Genomic DNA, 13,903 nt, shown 5'->3' on the forward strand with positions numbered 1-13,903 from the left:
TAGCCACTCGTCACAGTACCGATGTAATCTGTTTGCAAGAAACTTACGTTGCTATCAGCGTAGCAGGACGTTATGGTACTGATGACTTTGACCTCATCTCACACTTCCCTGATGTTTCAAATGGGTTTCTCTAACAACCTGCGATGTAGATGCGGTTAACTTCAGATTATGTCGCACATTCTTGAGGAGTGCCTGCTGGCTTACTTCAACAGTGGGCTACCGGCTCTTCACCTGGCTGATGATGATGCTGTCAAATGGCTGGGCACACTGTGCATATGCTGAGAGAGAGCATATGTTTAAAGTTGAGCACATGCTGAGGTCCCATTGAAGTCTGTGGGACTTCAACATATGCTTAAGCGTGGATGTAGGTGATTAAAGACCTTTAAAAGTCTGGTCCTAAGTGCTTTGTGGAGTTTGGGCCATAATGATTTCAGATTATTTAGAAAGTTAAATGTTTGGGGAGAAATAAATGTCACTTACAAAAAAATCCAGTGTCCCCTACATACAGCTGATCCTCTAATTCACGGTTCCATTATGTCTGTTACAGGAGAATCTGATTATTTTAAAATATATTTTAACACTACATAGGAACTAAAAAAAGTAAAAGATCAAATAAATTTAAATTAAATTGAAGCCAGTGGAACTCCTCATGTACTCAGACTTAGACTTGTATTTAAGTAACTTGGTGAATTGCGGCCTCAATTTTTAATATTATTCCTTGAACTTCAAAAGGTAAAGTCTATTACTCTGATTCTTTTCTGTCAATAGGACTTCCTGGGAGATCTCTTTTTGCAGCATAGAAAGATGATTCCTGAGGCAAAGCTGGAAGAATACACTGATACAATGGTAAGCAAAGGCTACGTCCAGACTACCCGCCGTATCGGCGGGTTAATATCAATTGCTCGGGGATCGATATATCGCGTCTCATCTAGACGCGATATATTGATCCCCGAGCGCGCTTATATCGATTCCGGAACTCCATCAACCCCAACGGAGTTGCAGAATCGACAGGGAGAGCCGCGAACATCGATCCCGCGCGGTGAGGACGGGTGAGTAATCCGATCTTAGATATTCGACTTCAGCTACATTATTCACGTAGCTGAAGTTGCGTATCTAAGATCAATTTCCCCCCGTAGTGTGGACCAGCTCAAAAATAGTATTATGTATTGTGACTAGAATTTTAGACAAATCAAACTCTGTCTAAACTTGTTCAATAGTTCAGCCAAGGAGGTACCTTCTTATTTATACAACCTAGACCCAACCCTCAGCTCCCTCTCCATGCATAGACCCCAATGTCTCCCAGCCCACAGAGGCTTTCAGATCTCTTGTTCCTCAAAACCCACAATGCACTGCTAGTTCCCTTCTTCCCCCTACATCCTCACAGGCTTTCCGGCTCCTTCCCTACTAGTAACAGCCTTTTGAGTAAGCAGCAGCATTTTGAAATTCACTAATCTAAGCCTGATCTTCAGGAATGAACACACACATACTTTAAATCGTTGGTGGTTACGATGTGTCCACAACATTGTGGCTGCAAGCAGGTATTTGTATATGCAAAATGGGTAGTTGTGTGCATAACGTATGTACGCATCTGTTTATATAATCAGACATTTTGCATGCACAAATGTGGGTTTTATGCAAAAAACTTGGGTACCCACATTTGAAAATTGTATGCAGAGTTTGTGTGTGTGTGTGTGTGTGTGTGTGAGAGAGAGAGAGAGAGAGAGCGCATAAGAAACCAACTCAGGGAAAAATTGTTCATTTCTGATAATGAAGTGGAAGATGTCATCCGAGTTCCATCAAAGGCTTCAACTAATGCTACTTTCATTAACAGCTTGTGGACACATTCATAAGCACTCATGACTTCTTTTTTGACAATTTATATCTAACTCAAGAACTAATTTAACTTTTTTTTGTTTTACCGTCAAATCTCACATGTCCACTTATGACAGTACATTTCCACTCCCCCCAAAAAGGAATGAAATCAGACTACAGAAGTAATTGTATAGCAACCCCCCCTTGAAAATAGAAAAAAAAATCCCCACAATTAGCATAAAAGTCTTTTCAGGAGAGATTTCTGGTAGCAAATAGCTTTTGCAAGGCTCCATTAAGATTTACTTCCCTGATGAGTACTCTGAGCAACAGATGGAGAGTAAGCATTTGAAATTTGCAGAGAATGGTTGGCTCATAACCTCTGGCTTGTTTCCCCTTCCTATGAGTTTCCCCCATAATTTCCCAAGACACAGCAACTGCCATTGCACATAATATGATTGCTAACACAGCAGGTGCAGTTAGATAGTAATACAGTTGAGAAGAAACATGGTCTAGTGGTTCAAGCATGGGGCTGGGACTCAGAAGTCATCTGATTTCTATTCTTAGATGCTTTCCTGTCTTGCTGTGTGTCCTTGGACAAGTAATTTAACATCTCTGTGCTTCAGACTTGAAAAAATGGCTGCTTTAGTGTATCTGGAGATATCTAATCTGAAATGCAACTATGCAACAGGAGGAAGGAATCTGCAAAGCAGTTATGCCAGAAGAATTTAGGGTGCTATCTAACAGCAAATTAAACTTGAGTTTGCAATGTGATATTGCAGGGAAAAAGGTACAATGTAGTTTGGGGCTGTATGTGCAGAGGTGTAGTGTTACAAAAGAGCGCTATGATAATCCTCCTCTCCGTGCTTCTCAGGCAACTGCATCTGGAATATCGTGTTCTGGTCACCAAATTACCGTAATACTGTTGACAAACTGGAAGGAGTTCAGAGATGAGTAGGCCAGAGGGATTCATTTACTAGGAAAGATTCAAAATATTAATTATGTATAGCTTGACTATGCTGGGACTAATGGGCACATTGTAACAGTCCACAAATATTTGAAGGGTGTAAATATCCAGAAGGAAGCAAATGTAACTTGGAGTAATGAGATGAAACTCAGAAGGGGAAATTTTATCTGAACATTAGAAAAAATGGCAAACCATTAGTATGTGGAATAGGCTCCCTTGGGAAATGATGGAAGCCTTATCTTCTGGCACATTTAAAACTAAACCAGACAAAGTTCTAGTAAGGGAATGATAAGAAGCAAACCTGCACTGGCAGGAAGAGAGATTAGCTAACCTAATGTATACCTCTAATCCAGGGGTCAGCAACCTACGGCACACGTGCCAAACGTGGCACGTGACCTGATTTTTGATGGCACGCAGCGGCGGGCTGAGCGGCTCAGCCCTCCGCCATTCTGGGGTTTCTGCCGCCAGATCCTGCCAGCTGGCGTCCCACCGCCGATCCCACTCAGTGCCCGCTGCCGGCCTGGGTGACGGAACCCTAGGCTGGCAGTGGGCTGAGACCTCGGCTGGCAGGAGCCGGCAGCTGGAACCCCAGAGTGGCGGCAGGCTGAGGTCCTAGCCACCGACCCCACTCAGCCTGTTGTTGCTCTGGGGTTCCAGCTGCTGGCCCCTTGCCAGCCAGGGTCCCTACCATAGCCCTACTCACCTTGCTTCCGGTTGGAGTTCCAGCGCAGGACCTCTGCCAGACAGGATACAGGCCTCTGGCCCTGCTCAGCCCTACCAGCTGCCAGCTCCACTCACCTCAGCTGCCGATCTGGGGTTCCAGCCACTGACCTCCTGCCAGTCAGTTAACAACTGATCACTCAGAAGCCTGTGTGCATCTTAAAGTATCCAAATACGTGCCAGACATTGGAAAACTCAGAAAGGAAAAGCAAGGGCAAGGATCACACTAAACTGATAAGATCTGCATTTTAATTTAATTTTAAATAAAGCTTCTGAAACATTTTGAAAACCTTGTTTACTTTACATATAACAGTAGTTTGGTTATATAATATATAGACTTATAGAGAGACCTTCTAAAAAACATTAAAATGTATTACAGGCATGCAAAACCTTAAATTAGAGTGAATAAATGAAGACTCGGCACACTACTTCTGAAAGGTTGCTGACCCCTGGTCTAACAGTAGGACCTACTAGACAGTAAAACAATTTCCCAAGGAAAATGGTCACTCAATGATTTATAATCAGACTGGAGATTATATTCTAGCAGTTGGGAGTTCTGAACAGTCTAGGGCACAATCTTTCACTGGCAGAAAGATGAACAAGATGATTTAACAAGTCTTTTTCATCTCTAAATTATGTGGTTCTGTGGAAACAACCATATGCAGTGAGAGCATCCTCCCTACCCAAAGCCCAAATCAGCGGATTAGTGAGGGAGATTAACTGGCAGTTGTGGGATGAAATTCTCAGCCTGTGGCCATGGGAGTCCAGCACAGCCCACTGCTATCACTGTGCCAATGTATGGGCTGAAACAAAGCTTATTGCACCTCTCTGTTTCCTCTGCTGTAGAGTAGGCCACCCCCAATGGACTGTTCCATAGATTGTAGAGGGTGGGGCTTATCGTGTGAGGTATTGAGCCCCCTTCGCCCTTTGGGAAGTCAAAGTGCAGTGCTCTGTACCTTGCAGGGCTGGGCCCATGGGAGCAAGGCTTCTAATATAATTGTTCTAACAAAGAAGCTCCTATTTGCAGGAGCGCTAAAAGGGCACTTCTGTGCTGTGGAGGCTGGCTTATTTAGAGGCTGCATAGGAGTAGATTTCACCCTGTTTAATTTTTGTGTGTGTATATTTGCCTTCACACACGTGTATGCATATATGTACAGCTAGATACATACCTTTTTGCAATTCCCCATCATTCAGAGAAATTCTATTTGGAAGTGTTTTAAGGATTCTTGTTCTTCCAGTGGGCCCAGAACAAGCATCGTGGAGGGAGGGAGCATATTCTCAGGGGCAGAGTTCAAATCACTGTACTTTCTACCCATAGCTCTTAGCAACAGCAGCCTGCTATAGGAATACTATAGCTGGGTACCAGGGGAGACCAGGCAGGTACTGTAGTTTAGAAAAGAAAATGGTAGGTTTTGCTGATAGGGTGAAAATATTCAACCGTCCTAAACTTACGAGAAAGACAGTGAAAACACTTGCAGTGATGCCTGCTACTGCTTCACCACAAAGAGAAAATAATGGTAATAATAGTAGAAATAATCTCTCTCCAGCTGCACATAGTGAGGCTTCAATGGACTTATGGGTTCTGGTGAAGTCACAAAAACCACAAGACTCAAGCTCATATGTTTGCCAGAATCTCAGCATGGAATCCTAGTCTTAATGTATGTACTTTAGTGGGTATCATCTGTAGATGAATAATAACCAGACCTAAAATTAACCTTGTGTTTGAGTTAACATCTCCTTCTCTCTCATTTATCTGTCTTAGGTCCCCCCTGCTGTATTAGTAGTACTTCTTCACTGCCTCCTCCCCACACCTTACTGCTGATCCTTTTTACCATTTTATTTATGTTTATTAGCCAGCAAGATATTGTAAAAAACAACATCACTGGGCTTGATTCTCCATTGCCTTACATCTTGTGTAGTCATTTATACCTGTGCCAAGAGGGGGTACATTTTTACCACTCTAACCTGATAGCATTTTACATCCATTTTGCACAGGTGTACTTGGAGTACAATGCAGAGGAAAATCAGGTCCAGGGAGGGTTTCTAGGATAATATTGTCAATGGTCCAAATGCCAAGGTCCTTACCTGATTTGCTTCGATGCCAAGTAATGATTCAATCAGCATTTGCAGAAGGTGCCTCTTTTTACAATCATTTTCTAAGCTTGCACAGAAATCATCATCCTTAATAAACTTTCTTGCATCTGTAATCATATAGTACTCACTCATTTCAAGACTGAACAGAAACCTTTCATTCCTATGCAGAAGCCACTTGCACTCCTTAGTTACCTTGTAAGTAAAGGCACTGACTGTTCTTAGCGTTCTATAGTTCACAAAACTACTTTAGCTATTAGTCCTGATGTATTAATGCTGCATTCAGGGAAAGCTCATTACCAGTTTGTGCTTCTGTAAATCAAGTTACATAGGCTGTTGAAATAATCACATACAGAGCAAGGTTATTGTGGTTCATTTTTTTGAATACCCACTGATGATAACATCGGATTCACCAAAAGCCTTTAATTTAAGCACCACAATATCCTATTACATTAAAAAAAACCACCCAAAACACTATTTTTGCCTACAAAAGAATAAAACATTAGTTTTGTGTGATAACAATATGAATGCTGAGACCAAAAATTCAAACAGGATTTTGCCTGAATAAAAACTAATTATGAAGTACAGTATTTGTTCTATGGAAATTAGTGGTTGGAGAGAATCTAGGGTGAAAGCCCCTCTGAAGTCAATGACAAAACTCCGATTTACTTGAAGAGGGTAGGTTTTTGCCCCTAATCTCTCCTCATATAATTTGGTGGGGAAAGACTTAAAGCACAGGAGATGTGGCTTGGTTCTATTGTCAGCTCTGTCACAGACTTCCTGCGTGATCTTGAGCAAGTTATTTAGTCTCTCTTTGCCTTCCCTTTTCTCTCTGTAAAATGGAGGTAAGGGAACTTAGTTTCACAACACCCAGTTAATTCATTCATATGTGTGAAGTTCACAAGATCATCAGATGGAAGGCATATAGAAGTGAAAACCATTGTTTTTATCACTAATATATCCTTACTGCAGTATGTTTATGCACTTTGTATGTTGGTTAGTGGCTAAGGGTGCGAACCCCCATATCACTCACAGTTGGAGCACCTCCTTGTGGCCACATCTGAGAACTAGCTCCTGAACATTAACATCAAGTTTTTCACCACAAGGTTTAATGTTACCGCCAAAGTTCTCATCACAAATGGAGGTTTACAAGTATCTTGTCATACAACACCTTCTGTTTAGATAGTCTGGTTTGTTCAATACCCATTGTGTCCTTTAATTCCTTCCTGTATCCTTGCATGTACATAGGTACTGGCTTTCCTTTTACTACAGTGTTCTGTCCTGCATAAGTTTTTAATCCAAGCACATCTTTGGGGCTTTGATATTTAGGGATCGGTGAGGTTAGGATGCAGTTACTAGCAGACCCCTTATGGAGCTGTCTCCCAACCCCAGGGCTGTGCATATCCACTTTCCCTCTTGGGGTCACCCTCTGGGTGAGTCCTTCCTGCCCCGCTTTCTGAAGGATTGAGACTTCAGCTCCCTTGGTTAAGGGAACCTACCTGCTGATTAGGGGTAAATGTTTCTAGCAGCACCCCCTCAGCTGTTTGCTCTATGTTGTCAGTGAGGGGCAAAGCTTCCTCCTCCCCGTCGCCCAGGTAATTTTGCATTTTCACAGACATACTGCTGGTTGTTTGGATGTAGATTTAAAATCATTGTAAACTCAAAGACTGGACTCTGCCATAAAGAGACAGCATCAGTTTCTGCCAGCATGTTAAAACTGATGTCTTGGTGACTTACAGTTACCAACTTCTGCTGCCACAAGGAATCAGATGTGTCTGAACCCACTAGGGTTCTACAAAGATGTGAGACACTGGCTGTTTGCCTGGATGGACAGGTGCTGAATCAGCCACTCTGTCCTAGGTATTTGCCCATATGGGATCAGCATGATGATAGTCATGTGCTAACAACATTACTTCTTCAGGATGCTGAGCAGGCAAAGACAACTGGTTACAGGGCTGCCTACATTCCATAAAGTTCCCTTTTCCCCTTCTGCGCCCCTTTTGAGACACCTTCCTCAGTGGTCTGTAAAGTGAGTTCAGGACTGAGCTCATCTGCAGAACTCTGGCAGTTAGCACTTGAAACAATTCTCTCAGCAGGCAATCTGCTACAATGGTCCCATCAGGAGTTAATTGGGCCAAATAGCTCCTATGCCCTTCAGGCGCAACTACTTACTTGCAAACGTCACCAGGAAGCATCTTTCCTGAAGGAGCTTTCCCAAACAATAATCCATTTTTCATTAAGCTTTGATAAAAATGCAATACTGTTTAAACATGCTGGGCCTTATTCTCATTTACGCGACACTCTTTTACACCACTCTGGCAATGTAAAGGTACTTTCAAGTGGCTGTACAGTTCATTTGTTTCCACTGAAAGGCATCTTTATGCTGCCAAAATGGTTTAAATGAAAATCAGGTCCACGACTATTTAAACCTCCCATGTGAGTTTGTACACAAATAGATCCATGATATGGGGGTGTACCTGCTGTAATTCTTTGTGTGTGTATGCAATTATCAGATTAGATCAAACACATGCTTGAAATTAGCAAGTTTAATTAATAAATGTATCCCCAGGCATTTGATGTGTAATACATGGAGAGACGGCACAAAGCAGATGTGCATGAGCTACTGTTGTCCAAGTAATGGGATTATGTCTAGTTTAGTAGATGTGGTACCTGAACTAGTTTGTTGAAAGCCATTCCATATTGAGTACATGTTTTCCATATTTCATGTGCAAATCATTATTACAGAAAGGTACGACTTAGGCCTTCAGGTGGGACTTTCTTTTTCTTTGTTGACTTGAATGGACAAAAGATGAAATGTATTTGGAAATCTGATTTAGCATGTTGGTCCTATAATAGGCAAAGTAGAATCTGAAAAGATGAGGGAGCTTGGGGAGGGGTTTGCAGTGGCTATAACTACCCCAAAATTTGCCTTAACCCTCCTGTAGCCACCCCTCCCAGCACAAAATTTAATCATTGAAGAAACGGCTGTATGGTATGGCATTGCCATGCTTACTTCTGTGCTCCTGCTGGCAGCGGCGCTGCTTTCAGAGCTGGGTGCCTTGCTAGGAGCAGTGGTCACCACTCTCTAGCCACCCAGCTTTGAAGGCAAAGTGGAGAGAGCGGCAGCAGCAGCTAGCCTGGCACCCAGCTCTGAAGGCAGCGCTGCCACCAGCAGCACCAGAGAAGTCAGGGTGGCATATCAAGCGTGGGCAAGGGGTGGGGGCATGGAAATAACAACAAATGGGAGGAGGGAACATGCAAGGCAACAGATTGGGAGGAGTGTGCATAAGGGAGGGGGATCACAGATGGGGAAAGGGGGAGCATTCATAGGGGAGGGAGATCACGGGGGGAGGGGAATCACGGGGGAAGGATGCATAGCGGAGGGGGGGGGCATGCCGACAGAGAAAGGGGGGCATGGTTAGGGAAATGGGGAGCATGGACAAGGGGTGGAAAGCCCCAAGCAGAGAGGAAGTGTGGGTGGGGGAGGAGTTCCAGACAAGCAGGCATCATGCAAGGAGGGGATTGGCACATGGTGGAGTGGTAACGCGCAGCCCAGTGCGGGGCACTGCACACCGCAAGTGTGGCACAGGGGCAGAGGGCTGCGGCAGAGTTGGGAACCCCGAGGATATTGCTGCTGTTAGCGGGGTGGGCAGGGGCCAGCAGAGGCCATGAGGGGTCCAGTCCCAACAATGTGGCAGTCTGAGGGCACCAGCAGCAGGCTTGCTAGGCACTGAGCTGAGCTGTGCTGCAAGCTAGCAGGCGGTGTGAGGTGTGCAGAGCTGTCCTCAAGCCGCAGTGCGTCTGGAGTCCAGGTCAGCTCCAGGCCCCTTTCCATGAAGAGGCAGCAAGGGGTTGGAGCCCTCATGCTCCTCCTGGGCCCTGCACGGAGGCAGACGTGCGTCAGTGTTCCCATATGTGTGCCCACAAGATGTAAAGTGCAGCCCCTGAAATTTTCTATCTAGCCCACATCAGACACACACACACACACATACACATACACACATACACCCAGGAAGAGGCTGGCACTGCCCCTGAGAGTTTTTCTTGGATTGGCAAAGGCAGAGCTCAGAGAAAAGAGGCAGATGGGGGAGCTTGAAGCAAAGGGAAAGAAATGATGCTGATTAGTTAGAAAATAAACATTTAAAGTCAATAAAATTTAAACTTTAGGTCCAAATTAAAATTAAGAGGGGACCAAACTGCTCAGGAGGATTGGTAGTGGGCCAGGAATCCTTTCACACCTACGTCACCAATTCTAATCTAGCCCACAGTAGTAGTCGTGAACACAGGTCATGGCTATTTGATGACACACACACGCACACACACACAAGACATTTCCTACTCTAGAGCTCTTGTCATTGAAGTTAAACAGAAGTAAGGTAGACAACACACACTGGAAAGCCCAGATGAGGGAATAACTACAGTAGGGACGGTTATTATTATGTTATGTTTTATACTATGTACTCCTTGAGGGCATCCTGGAAGGCAAGGAGACTTTAGGAGACATATGAATAAAAAATTAATTAGAGGCTTGGCTTGACCTGTACACAATGAGTTATTGGCCTCAATCCACTTCTTAGAGTCACAGTCATGTGTCTCTATCACATAAATTGCCATCACAATTGGTATTAATTAGTATCTTTATTTCAATCTCATAGAGAAGCCAAAGATTTAGTGGTCATGGAGGCTGAAATTCCCCCGAAGAGACCTACGGGTTTCCTATTTGATGTATCACAGTGTATTGTGCTATTAGGCCTGTATTTAAAAATATAAGGACCTTGAATGAGATTTTGCTGACACAAGAGCAGGGATGAAAGTAACTTAAATGACTTACCGGTACGCAGGCCGGCCGGGGTCCTGGGCAAGGTGGTCAGGGGGGAGGGGATGGGTGCAGCTCTGGGCTCCTGGAAGGGGCAGGGCTGGGACCAAAATCCCCCAGGCATGGTAGTGGCAGCCGGGAGCCTCAGGCCCTTTAAATCACTGCCGGAGCCCCGGGGTAGCTGGGCCCTTTAAATAGCCACTAGAGCCCTGGGACCCTTTCAAATTGGTGGGTCCTAGCACAGCTACCCCTTTTGCCCTCCTCCTCCTCCGCCATCAGTGGCCCTGACAGTACGGTCAGCACTTTCATGTCGATACGCTGGACTGGACTGGTTTACTTCATCTCTGCACAAGAGTATTTCTGAGGTTTATAACATATGTTAGAAAGCAAAAGAATAATTTCAGTGAAATAGAAATACCTAAAAGAACATGGGTGAAGTTTAGAAATAGTTTGACTATGTTAAATGATTTTAGTAATGCAGTAAGAATCACAGTGTTCCTCTTGTAAAGAAAAGATTGGGAAGGTGTCTTCAGCATATTTTGGTCTCTTGCAGAGAGGCAGAATGCAGTGGAATTACATCAGGGATGAATTTGGTCCTGTATTTTTTAGAATGTGGTGACTCTCACTTCATGTGGCTCTTCATATTATTTTTGTGACTATTGCATGTCACATTTGTCACCTGCAGCCCCAAAACAAGAGACTTACAGTAACATTTTCAAAAGCACCTAAGTCCTATTTTCAAAAGTGACTTAGGTAATTTGAATGGGGTTTTTAAAATGTTACCATTAGTGATTTACTGCAAGAGGGGAAAGTGACTATTTACAATGCTTCCAAAATAAACCTTAAATTTGTGCATATAAAAAGTTCAAAGCTACGTTTTTACTCCCTGATCTCACTCAGAGCAATCACATTAGACTGCTTCACACCACACTAGACTTGCTTCACTCATTCTTCCAGCTCCAGGTTGAGGGAAAATTAGAAAATCAAGGTTATTCTTAGTTCTAACATTTATAAAACTGTGAGGTAACTGCACACAGAACAGGCTTTATGAAACAGGAATGAAACTGTAATACACATTTATGTATCCATTGTACATTCCGATCACTTTGAATTAGTGACACAATTTTCAAAAGCTTTCAGCATAGAACTAACTCTGCTCTTAATTAATTTCAGTGGGAATAAAGTTGAGCCAATGAGTACTCTTTAAAAACCTCATGCTGAATGTGTATAAGGTAAAATATTCGGAAGAATTCATTCAATAAAATACTGTTATTTGTTCTTATCTAAAGCTAATGCTATAAAAAGTATTACCACATACTCTGTGATATGCAGGGAAGAAATGTGTTTGACAATAGGACTAAACATTTATATAGAGGCTTCTCAAGACATTCGGGCCCCTTCTCACATTCTCTACTTACTGAGCTCTTGGGAGTCCGTGTAAGTATCAGGCTCTGAACTGAATTCTGACATAGTTGCCCCATTTCTGGAAGATGTTTAGAAACAGCATCTTGGTTTCCCTGGCAGTACTGTGAGATCTTCTTTTCCTATTCTGTGTCACATGGATTGAACTCTCTGCTGAACACTGTGCCTATTATGGAGGGTGTAAATAGGGGAGACAGACCACATATGCCTTCTCAAGGACTTATAAAATCACTTTGATTTTTAGAAGAGATAACCATTAAAGGAGTAAGTTTCATGAAAGAAATGTTACTAGTTATCCCAATACTGAATATGGGAAAGAGAACAGCAGCCTATCTTGATGAAATATTATACCATTTTTGCAATAAAAAGTGGAATCATTTTTTTCTACACCATTTTTCCATGAATTATTCATGTTTATGATTTACCGAGCCTCTTTTCTCCTGGCTTAAGTGATCACCTCTTATTTATTCTTCAAACAGGGAAAGAACTCCAAAATAAAATAAAATAAAATAAAATATATGGGAGTGAGTCACAAGGAGGAAACAATCTGAATATATTAAGCAAAAGGTGTCACCCATATTTATATGGATTAGCTCATTGACACTGTCATCTGAAATTCCTGAATAAAACTGGTTCTTCTTGATGCCAGGCTTTGCTCCAAATAAACCCACCAGCTTTGACAATATAAAATGCTGACATTTCTGTGTATCAGAATGAAGCATTTTCCCCTGGTCTGTGCCATAACCATTACAACTGATGAGGATAAGGATGAAATCAGAATTGGAGGGTTTTAAAGTTGCCCATGGGCCAACATTTTTCCAAAGACAATAGTGTGATGCTGGTATTTAATGTAGTAAAGAACTTATTAGGGCCACAATTTACTTCTGTGCCAGGTGTGAATGGCTAGCACAGGGGTCGGCAATGTTTCAGAAGTGGTGTGCCGAGTCTTCATTTATTCACTCTAATTTAAGGTTTTACTTGCCAGTAATACATTTTAACATTCTATATGTCTATAATATATAACTAAACTAAACTATTGTTGTATGTAAAGTAAATAAGCTTTTTAAAATGTTTAAGAAGTACCAGCAAGAGACTTTTAGCAAGTATGAGGTACCAAAAAGACTTGGAGCTAGCCCCCCCACTCCAGGAACAGAATGCAGCTAGGGAGGGCATTCATTCTTTATATGGCTTTAACAGCACAATACATATGCTAACAAACTTAAACATAGGCTTTATTTAAGTTTGCTAGCATATGTATTGTGCTGTTACTTTGGTCAGGAGTCCTCAAGGGGGGTGGGGGAGGAGGGAAGGTGTTTAAACAATGTTTTTGATTCTGTTTCTCCCCATTGGTCTGAATTATCCGTGGCATCCATACTGCATCACATCAAGTCCAAATCATTAGAGGAATGCCTCTGCTTGCACTGACCAGAGAATGTTTGGATTCTGATGTCAGCCCAGTTCTGCAGCCTGATGGGAATTAGGTGTTGTCCCCCATGTACATAGAATACTACTTTGCAGCCAAACTAGTCTAACATGCATTTTGTTAACTGGAACTGGAGTAGCAAAACAAAGAAAACAAATGCCTCATTTTCCAGCTTTGTGGGTGAGAGAACTATAAGTGAAGATTACAATGCCAGACACTGACGGCCTTAAACCAGCTGCCTCAGGAGTCTGAAAGAACTTTGCTGAAAAATATGTTCCTCATCTTAGCAACGAAGCTAAGACTTATCACACATCTGCTCACCTTTATTCAAATGAAGCTCCTTCTGATCTGACAGCTCAGGCATTGTCAGTTTCGTCCAGAACAATTTACAAACTTGGAACCTAATCCTATAAACCCTTAATCATTTGATCAGTCCCATTGAAGACCATGGGACTATTTGCATGACTATGGACCACTTTTGTGGACCAGTAAAAGTTTCAGGAGTCTGTTCCTATAAAGGATGTTGAATCCCCCATTGAAATCCAATTTTGGGTACAATACCATAGAGCAGTTTAGGATACAGTTCTAATTAAAATTTGTCTTTTAATAAGTCATACATATGCTGAAGTGGATCCTCACCCAACTCCCATATTCC

At 42.7% G+C, this 13,903-nt stretch overlaps 1 protein-coding gene across 2 annotated transcripts in view; it reads left to right on the forward strand.

Annotated features, from left to right (window-relative positions):
• The window catches only part of SCGN (secretagogin, EF-hand calcium binding protein), a 49,477-nt gene that overhangs the window by 25,066 nt on the left and 10,508 nt on the right, over positions 1–13,903 (forward strand). For both annotated transcript variants that reach the window (XM_050941864.1, XM_050941863.1), the window contains one exon: positions 769–846. In XM_050941864.1, the coding sequence (XP_050797821.1) occupies positions 769–846 (78 nt within the window). The remainder of the gene's footprint in view (positions 1–768; positions 847–13,903) is intronic.

The sequence above is a fragment of the Gopherus flavomarginatus genome, chromosome 2 (genome assembly GCF_025201925.1).
Source record: "Gopherus flavomarginatus isolate rGopFla2 chromosome 2, rGopFla2.mat.asm, whole genome shotgun sequence".
NCBI lineage: Eukaryota > Metazoa > Chordata > Testudines > Testudinidae > Gopherus > Gopherus flavomarginatus.